Source organism: Sturnira hondurensis, unplaced genomic scaffold (genome assembly GCF_014824575.4).
Source record: "Sturnira hondurensis isolate 20B ecotype Veracruz unplaced genomic scaffold, ASM1482457v3 Scaffold0000167, whole genome shotgun sequence".
In the NCBI taxonomy this organism is placed as follows: Eukaryota; Metazoa; Chordata; class Mammalia; order Chiroptera; family Phyllostomidae; genus Sturnira; species Sturnira hondurensis.
In genome coordinates, this window is record NW_028072798.1 from 10,417,050 (window position 1) to 10,443,098 (window position 26,049).

The 26,049-nt window shown below is 59.3% G+C and overlaps 1 protein-coding gene across 3 annotated transcripts in view; it reads right to left on the bottom strand.

The window, feature by feature from the left end:
- The window catches only part of RPS6KA2 (ribosomal protein S6 kinase A2), a 166,493-nt gene that overhangs the window by 24,613 nt on the left and 115,831 nt on the right, over window positions 1-26,049 (bottom strand). For 2 of the 3 annotated variants that reach the window (XM_037061091.1, XM_037061163.1), the window contains 8 exons: window positions 22,357-22,473; window positions 17,582-17,663; window positions 8,403-8,483; window positions 6,379-6,458; window positions 4,850-4,956; window positions 3,343-3,380; window positions 2,043-2,185; window positions 885-955 (listed from right to left, as the gene is read on the bottom strand). In XM_037061091.1, coding sequence (XP_036916986.1) covers window positions 885-955; window positions 2,043-2,185; window positions 3,343-3,380; window positions 4,850-4,956; window positions 6,379-6,458; window positions 8,403-8,483; window positions 17,582-17,663; window positions 22,357-22,473 — 719 coding nt within the window. Of the gene's footprint in view, window positions 1-884; window positions 956-2,042; window positions 2,186-3,342; window positions 3,381-4,849; window positions 4,957-6,378; window positions 6,459-8,402; window positions 8,484-17,581; window positions 17,664-20,789; window positions 20,907-22,356; window positions 22,474-26,049 lie in introns of all 3 variants that reach the window. The other variant, XM_037061216.1, reaches the window with a different exon arrangement.

Here is a 26,049-nt window from a genome sequence, read left to right on the forward strand (position 1 = left end):
TCACCCCCAGGGGACCATCCTGAGCTCACCATCCACCCCTGGGGTTTGCTGGAGGGGACTCTTCCAGCTTCAGGAAACGTGTTCCCCTTTGACGAAACAGAGCTGAGGTCATCACTACAAAACCCCGGGCTGGGGCCACACGCCGTCCTCCACGACGTGAGCAGGGAGGAGGACCCTCTGGGATTTTGCCCCCAGCCTGTCCCGCCTCCCCCTCTTGCCCCGTGTACACCATGAGGTCGTCTGCGGGCACTGAAGCTCTGCATGTCCATCTGCAGGGCTCAGTGGGCTGGAGCTGGGGACCTGCTGCTTCACTGTCCCCTTCAGCTCACCCAGTGCTGTCTGGAGGGACTTTGGGCCCCCCAGGAGCTGCCCCCACCCCGCCTCCCTGTCCCAGGGCCCCACTCAGACAGACCCTACTCACACTGGAGACGCTACAGCAAGGCCAGCACTGGGGACGGCCTTCTTTCAGGGGCCCTAAGGGCCAAGCCCACATGCGGAGTGAATGATTCCCCATGGGAAGGCGCAGAAGCCTGCGTCCTGGCCTCTGGAGCCCTGAGTCCTCTGCCCTTGGAACCTGCCCTCCCCTCCTGAAGGTCACCAGCCACCACATCCTAAAACGCTGCCATCGCACAGCTTAGAGGATTTGCCTGGTAGAAGCCTGGTCTGGGGTGGACGAGCCCACCAGAGCCCTCAGGGTCCCCACACAGCCGGCCACACACACTATCCCAGTCAGCGTCATTATCACCAAGACCTGCTTCCACGACCAAGGCTCTGGGTAGCAGGATGTGTTGACAGGTGCTGGGGGTGGTCCCCAGGGTGGGTGATCCCTACAGGAGGGGCTGACAGGTGCTAGGGGGTCCCCACAGTGGGCACTGCCTACTCACTTGAGGATGAGGGCCATGGTCTCCTTCCTGTCCTTCCCCTGGAACGGCAGGGACCCTGTGAGCATCTCGAACTGCAGAGACAGCGCAGAGAGAGCGAGTTCAGACCAGCAGACGCAGCAGCAGAGAGAGCCCACGTGCCCCATCCGCTCGGAGTCCTGAGGGGTCAGGTCGGCGGAGCCTCACGGCTGCTTTATGGGGCAGCCTGCTCGCTACAACTCCACTTTCCCGGCAGGTGGGTGATGGGCAGGGATGTGCTGACCCGGGAAACAGGCTCAGCCGGCCACCGAGAACGGGACTCGCAGTCTGGTTCAAGGCGTGGGGACCACTCCCCAAGCAGCCTCCTGTGTGCCTGCCCCACCAGCCAGCATTGCTGAGCCCCGGGGGCCAGGGGCTGAAGACCACATGGAGAGACCAAGTGACCATGGCCTGCGAGGCCTAGGACCAGCCTGGGGCTCCCCAGTGACTGCTCCAGCCCGTGGGGGTCACAGAGCCGGGGCTCTGCAGCCAGGGCGTGTGCGTGGAGGGGCGGGGCGGGGCTGGACCGGCTCCAGCTCTGCAGCCTCGTTTCCTCCTGGGCACCGCACACAAGGCACAGGTGGATGCACAGCCCCGAAAGCAGCGACGCTGCTCTTACCCAGCGTGTGACTCCACCGGGTCAGGGGTCAGAGGTCAGGCTGGGAGGATAGGGAGAGGGGGCGGGGCACCACACCCATCTCTAGCAGGGCTGTGGAATGCAGTTGGGTCTGGTCAGTGTCTGCCTGCAAACCCGAGACCTAAAGAAAATTCCGGTTTCCAGGTGCACATGTGCAAGTGTTGAACTCCACGTGTGTATTGGCCCATGTTAATGTTTATGACTAAGTGGGAGGATTTTGTGCTCGAAATAAGGAAAATGTTTAACATGTAAACAAATGCATTTCTCAAACCCTCGTGTTAACCCCTAAGAAGGTTAATTAGGTGTAGACGTTTGACTTTTAACACACGTGTCCGTTATTTGAACCCCACTTTTGTTTCCTGAGGGTGGGACTTGGGGTGGGAGCAGGAGGCGGCCAGGAATTGCTGGGGCCAGGATTGGGGGAGTCCAGACACAGGCACAGTTTCCTGGGGTCACCCCGGGTCTCGGACGCGGCTGGGGCGGACAGGTGTGGGGGCGGCCCTCACCATGAGCACGCCGAAGGACCACCAGTCGGCGCTCTGCGTGTGCCCGCGCCGGTTCACCACCTCGGGCGCCATGTACTCGATGGTCCCGCAGAAGGAGTAGGCTCGCTTGTCGTGGTCCACGGCCTCCTTGCTGAGCCCGAAATCTAGAGGAGAGACAGCCCGCAGCCTTCTCAGTCCCGGGGGGTGCGGCCGGGTCACGTCTGTGGGTTCTGCCACACTGGGCTTCTCACCCCTACTCGCTCTACCCGGCCCAGCTCCACGCTGGCGGGACCTGAGCGCCATGGTGCCCCACGTGCTGTGTGAAGCCTGGCAGCTCCCGGGCCACCTTCTTAGGGAGTCTACAAATGCAAGGAAGGCCTTGAGGAGATATCAGCACTCTGTGTTTCTTAGTGACCGACCTTTCACAGGCCCCCACGGGACAGCGGCCAGGCCTGGAAGTGCGTGGGGCCACTGACGGGATGGGAGGACGGCGCTGGCTTGGAGCAAGAGCAAGTGGGGGCTGCCCCCCCACCACACCTGGGCATGCACGCACCTCGTGGCAAAGGACCCAGTGACCACACAGGTCTCAGGGGATGCACCCTCAGTTTCATCACCTCCCCCTGTCCAGGGCCACCTATGGGAGCAAGGCTATCCAGTGCCCTGGTGGGTTTTCTCACTCCCTGCCTGAGTGACTTGCTTTGCACCTGAGTGTGTCAGGGGTTGTTTTCAATTTGTGCCTGGCCAAGGGACAGCGGTGGCTCCTACAGGCTGGAGCAGGCAAGGGGGCTCCAGAAAGGCCCCGCCCTGCGGGCCCTGGATCCCAGCCCCACGGACCACTCCGGACTCCTGGCCCCAGAACAGGAAGGTGGCACATGGGTGTTCCTTTAGGTCACCCCGTGTGTGGTGGTTTGGGATGGCACCAGGGAGGAAATCAACACAGATGGGAGTCATGGGACTAGAGGGGCATCTCCCACTAGGCTGAACTTGGCCTTGATAGGGGAGATGCACCCCGAGGAAATGGGGTGGGAAGGGAACTCGAGGCCGGGACTCTGCAGAAGTGAGACCACGGACATCTGTCCTCAGATCCGAGCAAGCGGTCACTGAGACACCTGAACCGGGCACCCAGTGATGCTACGCCTACGGGAAGGAGCTAGAAGGGTCTCGGGTGGGAAGAAGAGACCCCTGGGGCATGGGAGCATTCAGGACACACCCGGCCACTCGACTAACTCATGGCTACGGAGCACCCAGCCACAGCGACAGGGGCTGTCCTGGGCTGTGTGGCAGGGAGGGGGCCCGAGGGAGACCGGCGTCCTCTACACACCTGTGATCTTAATGTGTCCCTCTTCGTCCAGGAGGATGCTGAAAGGCGAGGGGAGAACAGAGACTTTATCAGCCACCGCGTGCTGGGGGCACGGTGGCCTCAGGGAGCCGTCCCCACATGGGAGCTGCCTGCTGTCCAGTGTATAATTGAGGTGACAATTTACCACGCTTTTATCTTTGCTTTTCAGTGACACTGAACCTCTGCCCAGAAATGAGCAGCTTTCCGATTAATTCCTGACTGACCCTGACAACAGAACCCCGTCTCTCCCGGCCCTGCAGTTGGAGTCACTACTTATAAGGGTGCAGATCCCTGACCTGTGGAAGGAGAGAGGCCCAGGGGCCGGGGCTCACAGCCGAGAGCGAGGGAAAGCCACCCGGCTCGGGTCGCGTGCTGCGGCGGACGCGCCCACGGCATGCTGTTCCCTCCGAGGGACCTCAGGCCCGGCCTTTACGGGTACGTGGCAGCAGGCGGGCCCGTCACAGTGTCACAGGCAGAGGCTCTGCGTCCTCGTGCGCAGCCGCTGCCTGGCTCCTGGGCAGAGCCAGGCGTTCCCGGAGATGAGCCTGCCGGTCGGGAAGCTGCTTCAGGGAGAACCGAGTGCTTTTCTCGCAGGAGGGGGAGGGCCGAGAGCCCAGCGAGGAGCCTCTTCCTGCTTCGGTCTCAGCGTGCTGCCGGGCCACCCAGGCCAAAGCTGGGAGCTCCCACCAGGCCCCACGCCATCCAGGGGTGGGTGTGCACGCACAGGACAGTGACCCAGGACTGAGAAAACCAGTGACGTCACCTCAGGGATGACTGTTAGGCCAGAAACTGACCCTAAAATGCCCCCTACCTCTCCCTGCCTCACGGGGGCCACTGCCAGGCTGTGCACCAGCTCCATGGGAAAACAGGAGAACAAAACCGGAGATGGGAACACCGTTGCTCTGGCGGATTCCCGTCTCACTTTAGACTGGACTAGCAAGCTCTCCCTGCCAGGACATCACAGGGCATCACTGCCCAACACGCTCGGGTCTCATCGGAACCTAGGCCGGGGGAATCGGGTGCTGCCGTCTTTGAGAAAAGCTCCAGGGAAAGCCCATCCAACTTGTCACCAAGGAGCGAGCGTGTTCCTTGGTGAAGCAGCTGGAAGCACCTTTTGAAGCCAGAGGCACTTCGCTGGAGACGTCCCCAGGGCAGGGGATACGGCCTCTGGAGGGAGGAGCCTCCAGGCAGGAAGGAATGGGGGTGGGGGTGACAGGGGGTGAGGGCGTGCTGCCCACTTGTCCAGCCATACCTGGGTGTAGGGCCACAGCTCTGGCCTTGCACCCCCCAGGATCAGGTCTTGCGGGCTGGGACTACACTGTGTCCTTCAGCAGAAGTCACACTTGTGTCTGGGCCCCTTTTCAGGGGAGCAGCTGGAATCTGCTCACCCCACTGGGACCCCAGTGTGGGAGGGGCCGGCATGCTGGAGCAACCTCCCTCGCAGACGGGGCGCTGCTGCGGGCTGGCAGCCAGGGGCGAGCTCACTCACTTCTCCGGCTTCAGATCCCTGTAGATGATGCCCAGGCCGTGGAGGTGGTCCAAAGCCAAGGCCAGCTCAGCCAGGTAGAACTTGACGTCCTCCTCGGTGAACATCACCTAGCGAGCGAGAGCACAGACTGCTGGGGACTGGCTTGTCTGAAGGAAGTCTGCCAGAGAGACCGGGACACAGCCCCACAAAGTACCGCGCAGGCCGGTCCAGCTCTGCACAACACCGCCCCCACGTCCCACAGTGCTCTGCCCCTGCAGCAGAAAGGGAGGCTCCATCCACGGTCCCGAGGGCAGTGAGGTGCAAGAGCGCTTCCCACAACGATGACGTCACCGGCCCTGTGAGGGGCGCTCGGAGCTTCCTGCCCTCTGGTCCCTCGGGCCCCGCAGGTCACCCGGCTCTGGGTGTTGGTCTAGGCTTTCACTTTCACACGAGTGCTTCTGGTGTGCGTTTGCAAGATTTAACATAAGACTCAGCAAAAGCCTGGCGAGGTGCCCTCAAAAACACGTCAGAATGCCTGTCTCCTCCCTCTCACCTGACGCCTGCCCCGGATTTTGTGCAAATTGGTGAGCTGCTGCCCACCCTGGTGTGGGTGGGGGGGTCTACCTGAGAAGACACACACGCATGGTGCAGAGTCAGTGGGCGCCTGGGGACAGTTTGACAGGGGACACCTGGGTGGTGAGGTCACGAGTCAGGGCACCTGGCTTCGGGCTGGAAATTCAACTCCAAGGTCGTTGTCTCAGCGGGCATCTCCCTGCCCCTGGCAGCTGTTAGGAGCAGCATGTACTCTGCAGCCGCCTTTGAGGAAGCCAGATCGTCACATTTTTCACATTCACCATGAGCCTCAATGTCACAGAAGGGGCCAGAAGCCCACAGGTCTCCCTCTGGAGGCAGGCCTGAAAATCGGTTCAAGGCTGCCTGTTGAACATGAACTTAGCATGAGGCAGCTGGGGACTGGATGGTGACTGGGTCAGACTAACGCAGACGGAGCACATCCATTTCACAAGAGGACGCTTCCCAGTGTGGCAGGGGCACGTGCCTCAGTCCGGCAGTGGCATCTGGGTGCTGTCACCCCTCCCTCTGGCCTCTGGAGTCTCGTGTTCTTCCCTCCACGTTCAACCAGCACCTTTTCGGTTGGATGTTTTTTTCTAAACTGTTGGCACAGCTACTGACTTGCTTGTAACTGGTCCTGCTGGCTGCTAACCCCCCCTTCACCCGACTTGATGCATGAGAACCACGGCTGCGCCTGCAGTTCAGTGCTCAGTGGGCAACCCAATGTCTCTGCTAGTCCAGTTCCTAAGGTGCAGGTCTGTGTAGATGGGCAGGGGCCCGGCATCTGCTCCCGGGGGGACCAGACACGAACTCTAAGAGGGACCAAAACATACACATGCACTCTCTCCACACTCAGAAAACACACATGTAGTCTCCCTGCACAGAAAACACACGTGTGCACACCCCTCAGGCCCTCCCTCCCTCTCGGCTGCCGACCTCCCAGGCAGAGCGGACGGCCTGCGACCCCGGGAGAACCTCACCTCCTTGGAGAGCCGGGTGAAGAGGTCCCCTCCCCGAAGGAAGTCCAGGATCAGGTAGAGCTTCCCCTCTGTCTGAAAGGCTGCGGGAGGAGGGAGAGTGAGCACGTCAGCATCCCCGTCCCCGCAGCCCTGCAGCCCTGCAGTGGGCATTTCCCGGGCTCGGTCTCTTGGGCTCAGACAATACTGTGCAGCCTGTGACTCTGGGTCATTTTGGAAATGGGGCCGGGATGGGCTGCAGACAGCCAGCCGGGGGCGGGACTCAGGAAGAGGGACTTGATGTTAACAAGTTCTGTTCCTGACACTTTTAAGGGTCTTGAGGCTTCTTCCCTTTTCCTTCCCTCCTCCCTTCCTTTTCTAATCATGAAGGGGAAGGAAAGACACACGGCCCACTTGCTGTCCTTGTCACCACAATCAGGGTCGGGCTCTGGGTGCAACTGGGCTCACCAGCGTCACCCTGGCTGGAGGGCGTCTGGTGAGGATAATGGCTCTGACCACGCGTGGCCGCATCTCCCTCACTCCCCTGGGGACTGCATTCTTTACACCCGTCACTGATCCCCCCCTACAGCAGCACTGGGGGCCACATGCTGCTGCTGGGCCACGTGGGGGGGGCGGCGTGCTGCTGCTCGTGGTCTGATCATACGCAGTGCCACTGCCTCGGGCTTGCTGCCCCGGTTCCAGGCCAGGGACGGAGCTCGAGCCCCTCGGCTGGGGTGAACGCCCGGCACACGGGGCTGGACACGGACACACGGGTCAGGAGAGACACTGCTGCTGCTGCTGGGGGCGCAGTTGCAGTTGGCGAGCATCTGTGATTGCCGGGGTGGTGCAGGGGGCGGGGCCTGGCGTCTGAGCACAACGCGACACTATCCCTCTCTTGAAAGCAGGCACCAGGCGGATCGGAGCATCACCTGCAGCGCGGGTGGGACGCTCTGCCCTCAGCCCCCGGGGGGGAGGGAGAACTGTTACTGTTCGATCAGCCAGAGGGGGGGTGGGGGATGTGCCTGAAAATCTTGTGAGACGCCTGGTGTGAGACTCCCGGTTCTTAACTTCTTCAGAAATCCCCCGGGCGCCAGTGGGAAGGGCGTGGGGTGGTGGGTCTGAGCCAGCGACCCAGCAGGGACAGGGTGGCCAGGCACAGGGAGGCCAGCCTCTCGGGACCCAACCTAAGGGCCCATAGCCACCAGGCTTCTAGCAAGTTCACACCTGCATTTGCTCCTATTTCTGAAAGGAAAAGCCACAGAATTTCCAAACAAGACTAAAGTTTCTAGAAGTCTCTGCCCCCCCACACCTGTGGGCCTTTGCTCGTGATTTGGGCAAATGTTGCAACCCCCCAGCATTGCCCTCCCTGGCCCCTGAACCCAGCAGGGTGCCAGTTTCTGCTCCTGCCGCACCTGACTTGGTCAGTGGCTCCAGCCAGGCACTGACCTTGAATGTGGCCAGGCCACACCTGGCTGCCCCCACGTTACCTGTTTCAGATGGGAAGATGTCCGTCACGGCCTCTCTGAGGCGGTGAAGGGCAGAAAGCCGACTGAGAGGGGTTGAGTGGCCCTGCAGGGAAGGGGTTTGGGGCAAGCCACTCCCTCCGAGCCTCAGCTTTGTCTCCTGACAAATGGGCATCACAGCAGCTGTGAGTGGACGGTGGGCAGCTCCTCCCTTCACCAGGCTGGGCGCACAACAGCCACATACCATGTGTGGGGGGGGCCTCACTGTCCCCACTCCAGAGAAAGCACCACTGTCCCCACTCCAGAGAAAGCACCGAAATGCCAGGGACTCACCCCAGGCTGGGTCAGGAGACGCCACCTACTTAACCAGGGACGCAACTGAAGGATAATAATGATACTAACTTGTAGCCACCGCACGTGAGGTTTCCGAGACACAAATAGGTCCCTTGCTCCTTTGGAGAGGATAAACAGAGAGATTCGGCCCTGGGGAGGGGCTCTGTCCTGATGGATGGCTAAGCTGCAGGGTCGCCATCCTCAGCGTCTCCGAGGTGGCTATTTCATTTCGTCACTGTTCACCGTACGTACCATAGTGCAGCTTCACGATGAAAGGGTGATTCACTTCCGCCAGGATGTCCCTCTCCATCTTGGACCTGACGCGGTCCCGAACTGCAGACAGAAAGACGAAGGCTCTCAAGGGCAGGAAGTAGGGTCCACGACTCGAGAGTTTGAAGCACCACATCGACTCAACTCCTGAGTCGTCCCCCCACTTCTCGTGGCAGAAACTTCCACACGTGTGCACAGGTTGAACCAGCAGGACAACCATCACCCCAAACCCTCTTGCGGCTCCCACATTGCTGATGTTTGCACGCGCTCCACACACGCACGAGAACACATGCCATGTGCACATGCGCACACATGGGTACACACACACTCACAAGGCCATTGACCTGTCAGTGAGCAGCGGCACTGGGACACCTGACCCCCAGGCAGCACCCCGAGAACAAGGACGACCTCTCACACGGGCAGCAGGACAGTCACCCCAGGCTGTCACCTGACCTCCAGCCCAAAGTCCAATCCCACCGCCCGTCATTTGTAGCCGTGTTCGTCCCCCGACCCAGGACCCCATCAAGTCCCCACACCATGTCTCTTCGCTCTGTCCATTTCCTCGCCAGAACAGCCCCACAGCGCAGGCCGTGCCTCCCGCCGACGCACCTCGTTCTGGCCGGGACGGAGAAACGGCCACTCTGGCCCCCCTCCCACAGGCCGAGGGTGGGTCTGGGGGCTCTGGGAGGGGGGCTGCCTGTGCGCACATGCACATGAAGGCCTCCCAGGGAGGCCGGGCACCTCGGCAGATGAGGCGTGCGGCAGCTGCCCACTCGCTGAGTGACAGGGCTTGGGCAGCGGGCCTGCAGTCCCTCACCCCGAGGTCCCTCACCCCTGTCAGTGGGGTGCCACCTGCGGGTGATGCCCTGGTGCTGAGTGACATGTGGGGGACCTAGCAACCCTTCCTCCAGTGATGTCTGCCATCCTTGCCTGAGTCATAAGGGTTACAAAATGGCAATTTTCCTGTTTCCGACGGAACCGGACATTCACAGCAAGTTGCCTTTTCTCTCTCTCTCTCTCTCTCTCTCTGAGATTAAATCACTACAGACTACAGATTTTGGAAAAAGTCTAGTTTGTTACAACCAATTACAGTGCTATTCTTTTTGGTGGCGACACTGTCCCAAGTTTAGCCACCTGGGAACACAGATTTGAGGCAAAAATAAACAAAAACGATCACCACTCGAGAATGAGAACAACTCCGAGATTCCCACACGTGAATCGGCACACGGGGTGCCATGTCCTCGTGAACTGCCTGCCACCCCCCCCCCCCCCGCAGGTGACAGCAGGAAGTCTCCCCAGACGGGTGTGTAAGCCTCCCACCCCCACCTGGGCACAACGCTGCTTGCTGTGACAGGCCCCTCCCTGAGGACGGCTTCGAGAATCACCAGCCACAAGCCCGGGCCAGGAGAAGCCAGGCCCCTGGGCACCGCCAGCGGGTGCAGAAAATGGAGCTGCGGCCATGGAGGGCAGTTCGGCGGTTCCTTAGACACGCGAAGCACAGCCCATTATTTTTCGTCTTAGAGCTTCTTTCTCTAAGTTCCCTTAGGCTGTTTAGGGACAATCTTTCCAGATAAGTGGACATGTTAAATTAAAATAATGCTCACCCCGTGATTTAAAGTGGTTCTCTGCGACCGCGGGCTATAAATAGGCTGACCTAGTTTAAGTTGCTTGTGCACCCAAAGGTAACAGAGTTTCAGTAAGAATCAACTCCTGAGTCGAAAACGTACTTTTCTGTAGTGACTTTTAATTACTTTTACTGTTTCAAATTCACAGCAAAAAGAGCTGTGTTCATGAAATAACTTGGATTTTAGAATATGAAGATACATATGTTATATTTCAAGAGCGAACAACAGACATCTCCAAGAATCACTTCATTCCCAGCCACAATGAAATAAAAAGTGAGCTCACTTGCTGTTGTTTTTTCAAAAAAGATTTTATTTATTTATTTCTAGAGGGGGAGGGAGGGAGAACAAGAGGGAGAGAAACATCAATGTGTGGTTGCCTCTCACATGTTCCCCCCACTGGGGACCTGGCCTGCGAACCCAGGCGTGTGCCCTGACTGGGAGTCGAACTGGTGACTCTTTGGTTCTCAGGCTGGCGCTCAGTCCACGGAGCCACACCGGCCAGGGCCCTGTCGTTTTTTGAAGTTGAACACAGTGCCCAGTGTGACCCAGAAACTCCACTCCCAGGCGCGCACCCACAAGAACTGACGGCGGGGCCTCCAGCAGACGCATGTGCACGCGTGTTCCCAGCAGCACTACCCGCAGCGGCCCGGTGGTGGACGCAGCCCAAGGGCCCAGCCACAGGTGGCAGGGAAAGGACCTGTGGTCCATCTAGACACTGCAGTGCCGCTCAGCCTTCAAGGGGGTACGTTCTGACAGGTGCTGCAATGCGGGGGAGTGATGCAGAATACGCGCACAGCAGGCCTCCCCGTCTAGGAGGGACCCGGGAAGTGGGTGCTGGGGTGGGGGGAGGGTGGGGTGGTGTTTGTGGGAGCAGTTTCCGCTCGGGGCGATGAAACCCTCTGGGAATAGATGGGGCGGCGTCCACTCAGCTCTGGGACACCGTGCGCATGTATTGCCACTTAGGATCGGTTCAAGAGTCACTGTTCCATGGCCCGCACGTCACCACAGGGAAAGGGACAGCCCTGCTTCCCGCTCCCAGGCCCCCAGGATGGTCACCTCATTTTGCTCTGGGAGCCTGGGTGTGGTCTTCTGTGTTCAGGTGCATGCTCATGGGGCCCACGCTGGCTCTGCGGCTGTGACCGCGAAGCTCCCGCAACCCCATCCTGTCTGTTTGGGGCTGACCTGCAGTGTCTGCGTGAGTCCCTCAGGGCGCATTCCCACACAAGCTTGTTCCCGGGGACAAGAAACACCACAGACCCCCCGAGGGCTCCACACCCACCACGCTGGTGCTGCAGCTCAGGACGTGGACACTGGGCAGTGGAGCAGGTCACGGGGGCAGCGAAGAAGGGTCTCCACTGCTGGCCGTCCTGGCACAGGTTCCACCCACCGTCACCTGGAGACCACCACCGAGAGGGTCTCAGCAGGGAGAACAAAAACTGAAATCCGTCCACTTGGTGACAGAGGCCGAGGGTGCCAGCTGAGGACCCCGAAGGAGGAGAGCAGGTGATGCTGTGGCAGCGCGGGGACGTCTCTCAAAGGCACAGGCGGTGGGGGCGGCCTGGACAGCTGGCCGGCAGGCGCACAGGGGCGAAGGGCGGGACTGTCCCTTCCACTGCTGTCAGACAAGCACGTTGCTGTGTGGACATGGGCTCAGCGAGGCCCCAGGGATGGCCTCAGGGCGACAGCCTCACCCAGTGTGTGTGGCCGGGCTCCTTGATCTCCAAACAGCAGTCCAGGTGACAGGGACTGTGGGTGACCACCTCGAAGTGGGTCGTCTTCTGGGGAAAAGTGTCTGTTCCACCCTCCTGTCCAGCTCCCACGCCCGGGCCCCAGGACGTGACCAAGAGAGCTGGTGTCAGAGAAAGGGGACCTGCCTTCTACACCTGTTTGTCACCTCCGTGCAAAGCCCTGTCCTCAATGCCGGTCAAGATGACCTAAAAGCCCTTTGGCACTAACATGTTGTCATGGAGTTCGCACCTGTGTGGAAGGTAATGACCCTGCTTCCTCGCCTGGTTGGTAGGGCAACCGAGGGCCGTGAGAGACCTGGTGCTACAATCGGAGAAAGAGCTCACACTTAAACTTCCAGGGGCCGGCTAGTCGTGGTGGAAAAATTAATCTCTTTCTACCCTGCATTTTACACAACAAAGAAACCCCAGGCGTATGAAAGAGCTCAGCGTTGAAGAGAAGCAGGCCCTACAAATAGCAACCCAGACAATGCCTGTGTGGACTCTCCGTGTACGGCAATGTGGGGAGACACGGGAAGGGGGACAGATGGCACCACAGACGGCTACGGACTGGCTGTCCACGAAGGTCCGACATGGAATGGCAAACCCAAGAACTGGAGATTATCTGAAACAAACAGAAAAAGGGCCAGGAGCCCTAATAAACACGCCATCTAAATCCCCGTATTGTGTCGAAGACAATAGACAAAGAGCCTGAGACTGCAGCCGGCAGGGAACAGACAGCGCTCCGCAGGCGAGCCGGACTCGAGGGCGCTGGCCACGAGGGATGGGAACAGACGAGCGTTCCGGGCCGCGCTGAGACACAGGCTGGTGTTCACTAACACGCCGCAGGTACCGGTGCAAAACCAGACAGTTCGCACTTCCCACGGACCCTGTGCCTGTGGCCTGCCCCCAACGTGGAGGGTCGGGGTGAGGCGGTTTCGTGGTTCGCTGTGCTCTGTGGACCGTCTGCCCCTCCCGGAAGCAGTGGTGACCTCCCCCCATCCTTCAGCCCCGATGCCCCTGGGGCACCCAAGCACTCACCCCACTGTGCAGGGCACGGGCTCCAGGACATGGGCAGGAGGCACGCTGGGGCCTTGCCCTGGTGGACACGACAGTCAGCAGACTCAGAGCGACCTTCTGAAAGCCCCACTTTCGGGGATCGGGCCCACGTCTCCATGATGCCCCAGCCCCACAGCCCTGACTTCCGGTGGACCCGCTCCTCTGGGCCCATGAGGAGCTTCAGGCGCAAGACTTGCCGCCCCGTGGGCTCTGTTCCTTCAGCCAGGGGCCTGTTCTGGGCTTGCAGGGGTTGCAACGTCGGCCCTCTCAGCCCTCACAAAGCAGCTCAACAGCCACAGTCCCTGGAAGCCCGTGGGAAACCACACGCAAGCGGCCTTCCACCAGGCGGCCTCGTGACAGGGACATGGAGCCCAGTGGCTCTGACCCGAGGCCACCTCGCCTCATGAGGGCCCGAGGCACCAAAGATAGCTCGGCGGTGGGCAGTCATTTTATTTTACTTTCCCTTTCAGACCATCTTATGGGAAAACCAGCCTGCGAAGAGCAGAAACCCTGGTGTAACTGGCCAGTGCAGCCGGAAGGGGCCCCACCCCACGCCCTCCCATCCACGGGCTGTGCACGAGTGGGCCCACTGCCTCCTGCCTCAGCTTCCTCACCTGCAACGGGCAGGTGGTAATACCAACAGGGGCAGGAGGGGAGCACGGTTGGGACCGGCTTTCCCAGCCCCGGGAATCTGCAGTCATCCGGGTGCAAATCCCACGGCAGGTGAATTAGCACAGAAATGAGACGTGTTCAGCCTTCGGCATGGATCGAAGCTTATTCCTAAGTAAGTCGGTGTTTTCCAGGGAAGTGTCTCAGAGACGCCTTCGAGCGGAGACCACTGCGCCCACGCCGACTCTGCGCCTTTTCCTTTGAGCAGGGGTCCCGCTGTGCGGACCCTGCACTCGCTCGCCGGGGGCGCGGCTGGCCCCTCCAGTCTTCGGTGTCCTGACGTGCTGCTGGCCCACACTCCCCAGAACTACCTCCCTTACAGACGGGGAGGATGAGGAGCCGGAAGCTGAGTTGCAGAATATTCATGAGTTTGCGGAATATCTGAGTGACTCGGGCTAATGGTGCAGAGGCGTTGGAGCAAAACCAAGTTCAAAGGATTCTTTGAGCCACTCCCCTTTCACCAGAGAGGGGCAGCGACTTGGGAGTGGCTGGAGGGGAAGCCAGTCAGCCTTCCCGGACCCCTGATCAAGACAAGCCCCACCCAGCAGAAAGGATTGCTTTTATTTCCTAAGAAAATACCTCCCAACTGCATTTCTGGAAAAGAAGTAACTAGTCTTCTGCGATGGGCCGTCATGGAAAGCTCAACATTCTGTGCCATGAAGTGAGAGGTGCTGCCAGGGCGGCATGCACAATCGCAGGTGTTCCACCACCTCGGGCTGATACGGCTTGTGCGCACGGCGTGCAAGTGACTTCACACAGCCAGGCACACGGTGCCGGGAGGGTTCGCACATGAAGCCTCGTGCTTTATTTGTACTGCACACCTGAACTATGGGGCGTGGAGAAGATAAAAGCCAGTCTTCACGCCCCTGTTTCACTCGGCACCGTCTGCCTGCCAGTGGGACGTCTGTCAGTGTTTACCCGCGCTGGGCCTCTCCCTGTCCTGACACACACACACTCGTGCGTTTAGCCAGGCTGCACTTGGGCGGGGCGCACACTTCATCTCCGGCCTCGCCATCTTGGGTGGTAAACAGGCGTGCAGCTCGCGCGTCCGTGGAGGGTGAGCCCGCTGAGACGGACGTGCACATGAGCTGAGAGGTCTCGGTTAATGAGCACGGACAGGCTGCGGGCTTAGCCACGGGCTGAATCAACAACAAATTCCGGCTCCTCATTTGAGGACCCTTCACTCCACTCCCCAGAGCGGTGAGCACAGCCACGGATTCGAATGGTGGGGAGGTTGTGTGTGAGGGGGAGAAGGAACCCCTGGGATTTACGGACAAAAGGAACGATTCACGGTCGTGGTGCCTACACCGGCGAGGTTACTACGGCGTCTGCTGATGGACCGAGCAGGTGCGTCATCTCCAGGAGCAGTGTGACCGTGAGGATGAACGTCACACCTACCCATTTCCACTGACCTTGTCTCGGGACCTGCCCACTCAGTGCTGTGGGGGAGAGGGGGTTTTAGAACCCCCCTCACCATGTTATTTAACAGCTGTTGGGGTTTTTTTTTTTAAGATTTATTTTTAGAGAAGGGAATGGAGGGAGAAAGAGAGGGAGAGAAACACCAATGTGTGGTGGGGACCTGGCCTGAAACCCAGGCCTGTGCCCTGACTGGGAATCAAACTGCTGACTTTGCTTCTCAGGCTAGAGCTCAACCCACTGGGCCACCCCCGACAAGGCTACTGGAGGTTGGCTTTTAACACGATGGCTTTACTGAGATGTAAGTTGTAAGCCATTCAATGCACTTACTGAAAGTGCACAATTCAGGGGTTTTTAGAATAGTCACAGAGTTTTCTAGCTGTCCCCATGGTCAGCTTTAAAGCATGTCCATCATCCAAACCCCATGGCAGCAATCAGTCACCCCGCCTCCCGCCCCACCCCGAAGGCCCCGCCCCCACCCTAAAGCCCCGCCCCGGCCACAAATCTCCTCTGGGAATGGGCCCCTTCTGGACTTGCAGCACGAGGACTCTGTGACCGGCTTCCTCTGCCTCTGTGTGGTGTTTGCGAGACGCGCCCACGTCACAGCAGGAGCCAGCCCGTCACTTCTTCACAGCGAGTGTGCTCCACTGTGTGGCTGTGCCACATCTGATTTGTCCACCTGCTGAAGGACAGCCGGGTGCTTCCTGCTTCTGGCCACCGTGTGTCGGCCGGTGGGGCTGTGCACGGCCCTGCATAAGCCTCTGTGTGGACACGCGCCACACGCAGCTCCGTGTCTCAGCCAACACCAGCGTGGCTGCGCACGGTTTCCGAGGCTCGGAAAGCTCCTGAGCTAACACAGGCCTAATTCAACTTTGCATTTCTAAGGAACTCCTGTCCACTGAAGGGACTGTCTGATTAAAACTTGGGAATAGAAAGACAAAACACTTTTTGTTTCCTATACTCTTTCCTACACATCCTTGTTTTCCACACATTTCGGTGCTGTATAGGAAATTACAAAAACAAAACAAAACAATTCTTTAAAATGACGTTATTATCAGAACCTTGGACTATTTGGCCAAGTGCCATCAACAGACAGGTTTGCAGGTACACTCACAGCTACAATAAACAACACTCACTAGAGAGAACGGGAACACGTGCGTGTCTGCAACACCGTAGCGTATTTGCAACAATGTAGCATATCTGCAATAATGTAGGGCTCCGAGACCGCTGGACCCAGAGCTTCCTACACACGAGGTCACCAGGACGACAGGTTAAGAAAGTCAGGTTCCAGGCTCTGCCCCTGAGAGACTGACTCAGCAGGTCAGGAGTGGGCCCAGGAACCTGTTTGGACCATGTTCCCTCCAGAACACAGGCAGCCGATTCTGGTGCAGCCCCTGCCTGGACAAGGGGGTCCCCTTGGCTAGGCTGTGGCAGCGCCCTGGCTCCTGTCTTCTAAGACCCTCCAGATGGGAGCCCCCACCTCCTAATCCTTCTCGTTTGGTTTCACTGCTGCATACTCGGTCTGTGCATTTACTGTCCTGTGTTGCTGGTCACACGCAGATCAAACTGTGTGTCCCATCCACCAGCTGGACAGCAAGTGGCTCCAGTGGAGGGAGCGCCCCAGCCTGAGCAGGTGTTCTCGGAGGCCCGGGGGTCTAAGGCTGGTGCCCACTGGTGCCTTGACATCCTCAGGTTTCAGGGCCCAGAGGCCTAGCATGCCCAGCGTCCCCCTTCACAGAAGTCCCCCTCACCTAGGCGAACAGGCTCCCCAACCCACTCGTTCCCCCACATGCTGGACGGGCTGCCCCCATCTGGTCCACCCCTCCCAGGGCGCAGCTCCCCGCCTGCCCAACATCCTCCAGACCAGCCAAGGGGACCACTGCACCCCTTTGCTCCTGCAAAGACAGCCCCCACTACGGCCCACTCTGCTCCTGAGAGCGACCCCGAGGCCCAGGTGGCTCCATAACCTCCTCCCTGGGGACAGGGACCAGGAGCACATGTGACAACATGCTCCGTGTCCCACTGCCCCGGCCGGGGTGGCACGTGTGGCCTCCTCTGCTGCTTAGTGCAGGGATCCCTCTCCCACCCGTGGGGAAGAGGCCATGATCCAAGCCGACACAGCGGGAGCTCGGTGCCGCGTGCTCTTCGCCAGACGCGGGAGAGCGCAGAGCAGATCTCGGAGGACAGCTGCGATTCCACCTGCCCTGAGAGCCGAGGCTCTGCTGGGGGGCGGGTGCCCGAGGGCTAGACCAGGTGGCAGCCCAGCCTGCGTCACGACTCTCGGTGGCAGTCACTGTAAACGGGACAGCCCGAACCACGTCCCACATCAAACCGAGCACTCGGGCTGCTCTGCCTGCTGCGCGGCCCGCATCACCGTGACAACCCGCTCGCCGTCCCCGCCCCCCCTTGTGCCAAGTGGTGCGCAGGAGCGGAGCATACGCCGGAGGACGGTATTTATGCAACACGGCCTTTCTCCCTGGAGACTGCGGGCCGTGGGCAGGGATACGCGAGCCGCTCGGGGAAATGTTTACGCTGTTTATCATCAACTAGAGAGGAGCGCGTCAGAGGCACTCCGCTCGGGGATCTGCCGAGGCCACGCGGCGCCACACGGAGGACACTCGCGGAGCAGAAACTGCGCACACGCACCCCGCCCCGCCGCAGCCCTCACCTTTCAAGGTCGCTTTCTTCAGAACTTTCATGGCGTACAGCTGTCCTGCGTCTGGGCCCGCGACCTTCCGCACCAGGAACACCTGCGGGGAGAGCGCAGGGCAGCTGAAACCCACGGGGCGTCCCGCTGTGCCCCTTATTTCGCCGGATAAGGGGCTATGCAGGGAGTTCAGGAAACTCCCGGTAAAGTAAACACGCTGCAGGAAAATGTAGGATTTGCTCCAACAAATCCTACATTCCCAGCTACGGGAAGCAGCTCCTCATTCCTTTCGCGCAGGAGGGATCATGGTTTGTCTCTGGGCCGTTAACTTTCCGCTAAACCTTTAGGTCAGAAGTGACACCACCTTTGTTTTTTGTTTATTTTTATTTCATTCTCTATGTTTTATTGTTTTTGCTATTACAGTTGTCCCGCTGTCTCTCCCTTTGCCCCCTCCACCCATACCCTCCTTTATTTAGAAAACAAATGAACAGACGAGTTTCAAGGGAGAGCACTTAGTCTCCTGCAAAGGTCCCTTTGAGCCCCAGGGTGAAGCCACCCTGAGTGACTTCCGGTCCCCCACGGCAGGCCTGACTCTCGGGAGAAACTCATTTCTCTGACTCGGTGCTTCCTTCCCCTGGGTTTTACCTTCCAGTAGCTTCCACTTATCTGACAGATTGACTTCTAAACAACAGTGAACCCCCTGCTTCGAAACAGGAGACACCGGGGCGGGGGTGGGGGGACAGCGAGCGTCATTCAGGAGGCCCGTGGTCTGACGCCAGCCTCTGGGGTGCACCAGGGACAGCCCCCCACACCCCGTGCTGTCTATGCCCTCCTCTGCCTCTTCCCAGAGGTCCCTGCAGTGTAGAGGGTCCCACCAGCTCATCCATGTGGCTGAGGGGGGCACTGAGAACCCCATTCCACCTGCTCTAAGTGGAAAACCATGTTCCCACGAGCAGCCTGGTCAGGGTTTAGTTTAAAAGGCGCCTGCTTTCGCATGCACACAGAACCTCCCTCTGTTGTTCCGGGCTTTAGAAAGGCCGTGATTGGTGGGGATGGCGTCGTCTCATCTGCCTTTAGAGTTCTACTTTTATTTTGGGAAGAACAGGGGAAAATCCACCTGTCAGTGGCTTCCAGGCCCTTGAGCTGCCGGCCCTGCAGGGGCAAGTGACCCAAGGGAGGTCGGCAGCATGGGAAAGAGACCACAAAACACAGCAAAAGCCAATTTCGACATGAACTCGGCCCAGAAGACCGGCTTTCTTCGCCACAGGGAGCCACATCCAGCCCCGACCTGCATTCCTCTCTCCTCCTCTCTGTCCCTGAGGGAGCAGGAATGCAGTAGAATGTCACGGAGCCGGTGCCCAGGCCACTCTGACAACTTCACCAGTCGCGGAAGCTTAAATATTTATTTCATGCCTCTGGCTGCTTCCGTGCCCGCACTTCATTTTCAGAACTGCCGCTTCAGCAGCCCAGCCTGCGGCTCCGTGAGGAAGTGTGCGGGGCACACGGGGTGTCGTTCTGAACGGCCCCCAGTCCCCACATGCCACCAGGGTCAGCAGAGGCACGACCCGACTCCGGGCAGAACGCTGGGCAGCCCCTGTGATCTGGACCATCGACAGGTCTCTGTGTCCCTAACACGTGAGCTGACTGGATGTCAAGTGACAATGTCCTCAAAGGAGGACATGGACAGACCTACTCTGACATTGCCACCAGTAAGTGAGTGACAGGAAAGAGGGACGGTTTGGAATTTTGGTCTGATGCCTTCTCAGAACGTGAGCACTGAAATCCACACACCCCAAGACATTTAGGGGAGACATTCCCAACCCACTGGCGGTGATCACCCCTGAGGAGCGAGGGGAGGAGGGGACGGCCCGTCCCTCAGGGACGTGGGTCGGCAGTGTACTGACTGCCTGCTTCCCGAGGTGCCCATTGCCACCCACATTGCATCCTCGTGTCTCTGCCTCTGCCGGGACCGCCCTAAGTCACGACGGTCTGACGCATTTTGAAGGACCAGGCCCGGCTTCATCATGCCCAGTGCGCTGTCCAGTGCTCCGTGCACTTTGCAGGGCTGACCTCTCAGACGAGAGCACCCACAAGTGTGTGGTCCCACACGGGGGACACCCCGCAGCCGCTGGCCCAGCTGTCCCCACACCGGGACTCGCCCCTTTGGGTTTAGTGTGGGGAAGGAAAAGGGAGAAGGAAACTCCCAGACCGAACGCCAAGAGACACACATTGCCACAGTCGAAGGCCCTGCTCTGTGAGAGGTGACCAGACCGCCATTCTCTCACTGTCAGTCCCACGTGAAACTGACCGGGGCCAGACCCCCACGGGACAGAGTCCTGCAGGGATGGGCAGGCATGGGGACCGTCCCCGTGGCCTGCAGCAATCACCTACAGGGCCAGGATGGCTCTGTTCGCACTGTGGGGAGGGCGGACGGCTTCAGGGCTCCACCCACTCAGCCCTGCAGCGTGAGCCCTGCCCTGGGGACTCTTGTGCCCTGGAGCCAGAAAACACCCCGCGTCCTGCTGGGCAGGGACGAGGCTGGAGGAGAATTCAGGCGCTGCCCCGTAAAGGTGACAGGGGACAAAAGCAGACAGCCCCAGGCACAGACGCGTCTCTGGCAACTGCCACAGGGACCTGCGTGGTCACAAAGTCCCCAGGAAAAGGGCACAAGGCAGCGCACATCATCTCTGCAGATGGGACACTGGGTCTGAAGACCCAAACCAGCTGTGTGGCGACGCTGGGGCAAGGAGGGGGCCGGGCGCTGCCGTCCCAACCCTGAGTGCCCCCCTGGAGGGCACTCCCCTTCTCTTTCTATCCTGTTCTCTTTTCCTTTTTTTAAACAAAATACCTGTTGAGGATGCGCTTTTGAAGATGCAGAGGCTCAGGGTCCATAACCTGCTCACCACGGGGACGGAGGACACACCCAGGGGGACATTAGAGGGACACATGCAGGAGGTTCTGGGGGGCACAGTGCCCGCACTGCATGGCTCTGTGGGGAGGGAGTCCTGGCGTGCAAAGTGAGGTCTCAGCTCTGGGGGTGTGTGGGGCCGAGTGAGGAGCACCATGAATTTCCTTCCTGGGGCCGTGGGGCCACGGGGCCACATGTCCACGTGTTCAGGGGCGTCTCTACCACGTCCCCGTCACCAGGTGTCCAAGTGCCCTGCCTTGAGATGGCGGACGGGCCACAGGGGAACAAGGCTCACTCGGAGGGAACGGAAGATGAACTTACCTTCCCGTAGGACCCTTGTCCTAAAACCGTGAGCAGCTCAAACTGGGACGGGTCGGCCTTTTCAAACCCCTCCTTCACGTGGTGGCTGATGTCGATCTCCTTGACGACGCCGTCTTCCTGCAAGACAGCGACAGTCCATGAACACACAGGTCGGCAGCGTCCTTGGGACGCGTCACGGTTCTGTCCTACACAGAGGTTATGACTTTGGTCAGCTCGGGTTTGTGCCCACAATGCCCTCTGCCAGCCAGGAGCCTCCACTTGGCCCCGCGGATTTCTGTCCCTGGGTCTCACCGGCACCACAAGGAGACGGAGAGGGACTCTCTGTGCCATGGGCCCTGCGTCCGGACACTTTGGGTGTCAGTTTGGACAGGGGTGGGCCTGGAAACTAAGGAACCAGGGGACCCTGACAACTCGTTCCGCTGTCCACACTGCTGCTCGGAAGGGCCGCCACGGGTTCCACACGTGGAAGCAGCCTGTGACGCGCGGGTCCGTTCCTCCTTCTCGGTCCCACTGTCCCTGACGTTCCGGCCACGGAGACTACAAAGGACACCTCACTGCCATCCCAGAGGGCGTGTGTCGGACAGAAGCGGGGGTCTCAGCCGCCCAGAAGCAAGCCCCCCCGCAGCAGGAAAGAAGCCCAGTCTGCATGTGCGACACTGACAGAGACCACTGGGCGTCACTCCGCTGGGTCATCATCCAGTGACCGCATCGTACACCCTTCAGAGGGCAGGAGGGTGGAACCTGCTGGAAAAGCCCCCTGGTGCGGTGGGCCTCAGCAGTTCCCTTTGCTTTTTTAAAATTCCAGTGATTAGAGAGAACACTCTGAGGCCCTCACCTTCCAGGATCACTCAGCATTTTCGTATACAAGACAACGGTTTTTTCTTTGTGAGAACGTGAACATGGCCCCGGTGGATTCCGCTCAAGGCCAGGAGGTGGTATGAGCACAGGAGACAGTTGCTCTGCGCGTCCTATTCAGGTCAAAGTTGGGGCAGGGGTCGTGTTGGAGGACGCTCCACCCCTCCCCGTGGCTTTCTAGGACCCCTTTGGCCCCAGGAGCCTGGGCAGCTTTTGGAGGGAAATCTCTCCATTTGTAACAGGAGAGATAGGAAGGGGGGACCTTGGGGTGCACTATGTCACCTTGTTTTCCGCAGGATGACTGTCCCTGGTGTGGCTGCAGGAGACTGGACTTCCCACTTAGACCACAGGCTGAAGGCGGCCGTTGAAAACACTCACCACGTTCCCCAGACGCCCACATGCCCCTTTCCTCCTGCTCCCCCGCNACACATGCAGGAGGTTCTGGGGGGCACAGTGCCCGCACTGCATGGCTCTGTGGGGAGGGAGTCCTGGCGTGCAAAGTGAGGTCTCAACTCTGGGGGTGTGTGGGGCCGAGTGGGGAGCACCGTGAATTTCCTTCCTGGGGCCGTGGGGCCGCGGGGCCACATGTCCACGTGTTCAGGGGCGTCTCTACCACGTCCCCGTCACCAGGTGTCCGAGTGCCCTGCCTTGAGATGGCGGACGGGCCACAGGGGAACAAGGCTCACTCGGAGGGAGCGGAAGATGAACTTACCTTCCCGTAGGACCCTTGTCCTAAAACCGTGAGCAGCTCAAACTGGGACGGGTCGGCCTTTTCAAACCCCTCTTTCACGTGGTGGCTGATGTCGATCTCCTTGACGACGCCGTCTTCCTGCAAGACAGCGACACTCCGTGAACACACAGGTCGGCAGCGTCCTCGGGACGCGTCACGGTTCTGTCCTACACGGAGGTTATGACTTTGGTCAGCTCGGGTTTGTGCCCACAATGCCCTCTGCCAGCCAGGAGCCTCCACTTGGCCCTGCGGATTTCTGTCCCTGGGTCTCACCGGCACCACAAGGAGACGGAGAGGGACTCTCTGTGCCATGGGCCCTGCGTCCGGACACTTTGGGCGTCAGTTTGGACAGGGGTGGGCCTGGAAACTAAGGAACCAGGGGACCCTGACAACTCGTTCCGCCGTCCACACTGCTGCTCGGAAGGGCCGCCACGGGTTCCACACGCGGAAGCAGCCTGTGACGCGCGGGTCCGTTCCTCCTTCTCGGTCCCACTGTCCCTGACGTTCCGGCCACAGAGACTACAAAGGACACCTCATTGCCATCCCAGAGGGCGTGTGTCGGACAGAAGCGGGGGTCTCAGCCGCCCAGAAGCAAGCCCCCCCCCCAGCAGGAAAGAAGCCCAGTCTGCATGCGCGACACTGACAGAGACCACTGGGCGTCACTCCACTGGGTCATCATCCAATGACCGCATCGTACACCCTTCAGAGGGCAGGAGGGTGGAACCTGCTGGAAAAGCCCCCTGGTGGGGCGGGCCTCAGCAGTTCCCTTCGCTTTTTTAAAATTCCAGTAATTAGAGAGAACACTCTGAGGCCCTCACCTTCCAGGATCACTCAGCATTTTCATATACAAGACAATGGTTTTTTCTTGGTGAGAACGTGAACATGGCCCCGGTGGATTCCGCTCAAGGCCAGGAGGTGGTATGAGCACAGGAGACAGCTGCTCTGCGCGTCCTATTCAGGTCAAAGTTGGGGCAGGGGTCGTGTTGGAGGACGCTCCACCCCTCCCCGTGGCTTTCTAGGACCCCTATGGCCCCAGGAGCCTGGGCAGCTTTTGGAGGGAAATCTCTCCATTTGTAACAGGAGAGATAGGAAGGGGGGACCTTGGGGTGCACTATGTCACCTTGTTTTCTTTGTAACAGGAGAGATAGGAAGGGGGGACCTTGGGGTGCACTATGTCACCTTGTTTTCCGCAGGACGACTGTCCCTGGTGTGGCTGCAGGAGACTGGACTTCCCACTTAGACCACAGGCTGAAGGCGGCCGTTGAAAACACTCGCCACGTTCCCCAGACGCCCACAGGCCCCTTTCCTCCCGCTCCCCCGCTGAAGACAGAAATGGAAGGTCTGTCAGCGGAGTAGAACAAAGCACCCCTGCCAGTCAGTGCAGCACTCCCCCCACCCCCTCACGGCGCCTGGGGCCGCCCCTGCGGCTGCCCGCCCCTGCCGGCTGCCCTCCACCCTGCACCAAGTCCTCCCCAGGCCTGGCCCCTCCGGAAACAGCTTCAACCACGCAGCCGCGATAACACAACACCCACGTTCTGAAAAAGGCAGTAAGTCTCCCGCTCACACCTCCCGTGGCCTTGTTCTGGCACACTGCTGAGTGAGGGGGACACTCAACCCCGAAAGGCATGGTGGGAGACAGAGAGTGGGGTCAGCAGAATGGCCAAGGAGGCAGATGACCTGGGGCACGGGCTCTTCACCTGCCGGTCTCTTCTCTGGGCAGTTTCACGGCACGTGTGTGTTCCCCGAAGATTTCCCTGTCCTCTGTGTCCTTCAGCTGTTCTTTTTGTCAGTCTGGAGACCCAGAACTGGCGTGCTAAGGTCACTCGACCTGCTGGGACACCAGAGGGCCCCCCCACCTCTGGGGACCTGTCATCAGACAGGTCTGGCCAGCTCTGGCCAGCGTGTTCCTGCAGTGGCAGCCTGCTGCGCCCTTCGCCCAGCACCGAGCCCTAGAGCCTCAGGTCGCCCCCGCGCCACTGTGCCTAGGGACGCCTTTCTAAGGACATCAGGGTCAGCACCCCCACGCCTCGATCCCCTGCTCCACCCAACCCCCCAGCTCCATGAGAGAATTTCACCTTCTTGGGCATTGCTGAACGTTTCAGATCAGAGGCTCAGACACGACTCTCCCACCGTTTCAAGTTTTATGTAGATTCTCGCTGTCAGTATTCAGAGCAAACGCACCCAAAGCGCACATTGAACTTCACCTCCCAAAACAGCATCACGCAGGGTTTTTCCCAGATGATGTTGTAATGCAGTTGATTTCTCATTTATTCGATATACTTTTAAAAGGTTTTATTTATTTGCTTTTTTATATATTTGGTTTTCTTCCTCATTTCTTTTTTTTTTTTTAAGATTTTGTTTATTTATCCTCAGAGGGGACGGGAAAGAGAGAAGGAGAGAAGTATCAATGTATGGTTGCCTTTCGTGAGTCCCCTGCTGGGAACTGGCCTGCAACCCAGGCATGTGCCCTGACTGGGAATCGAACTGCGATTGCGTGGTTCACAGGCCTGCGCTCAATCCACTGAGCTACACCAGCCAGGGCTTTATTTATTTGTTTTTAGAGAGAAAGGAAGAGAAGGAGAAAAAGAGGGAGAGAAACATCGACTGGCTGCCTTCTACACCCGGCCCACCCGGGGAGCAGCCCACAACCCAGGCAGGCGCCCTGCCCGGGACCTGAACCAGGGACCTTTCACTTTACGGGAGGAAACTGACCTGTGCCGGTCAGGACTCATTCTCATTCAGATCCGCACGGCCTGTAACAGCGAAGAATCTCAACTACCCACAGAAAAACCCCAAAGCGTCACAGCTGAGATTTTTGAGTTCTACACTCACGCTGACATTTAGACTTGAACTTGCCTGTGGATACTTTGTTCTGCTTTTCCCAAGAACTAAAAAAAAAAGAAAGAAAGAAAGAAAGAAAGAAGCTCTGGAATCCGTGCTGACCACAGGGCCTGTGTGCCTAGAAAGCTCCGGAAGGAGGCGGGAGGGAGGGGCGCGCCCAGCATGCCCACGCCTGCCGGCCTTTGACCGCCTCCCTGTTCTCCGGACGGCGCCACGGCTGCGGCAACAAAGGGCAGCTGGAGCCGAAGCACCACCGTGCCTCATCCTGACACAGACGGCTTTTCTGCTCTGCGGGGGAGGTCGTTTTATCCAGAACCCTGTGGATTGGATGCCGTTCCCTTGGGGAAGGACACTCTGCTCCTGAGGCCCCCACAGAGAGCTCAGCATCCGGTTTCCAGCAAAGCTCCAGCCGGTGGGTTTCTTTGGAAATAACGGGGATTCGGGGGAAAGGCCGGCACCGCGGTCGGGCCTGCTTCACAAGCAGGGACGTCAACAATGTTCTGATGTGAGAGGCGGAAGCTGGAGAAATGAATTGCTTCGAGGGCATGCATATGTGACAAAATCATCTGTGACGATGAATTTTTAAGTGCTGATTTAATGTGTTTGAAGTTCCGACTGATGGTGGGGGGTCTGGGCAGGGCTGACAGCAGCTAGCTGTGTGAGAGGCTGGTGAGTGGCCCAGACGGGACGGACCTCGGCCAGAGGGGGCGAAGCACAGGTGTGCGCTCCTGTCTGCACCCAAGTCCCCTCGGGTCACACCTCTGTTCTGGGTCATCTGCTCTCATGTCATGGAAAGGAGACTTTAAGTAAAGGAAGTGCACATTAAAAGTTGGG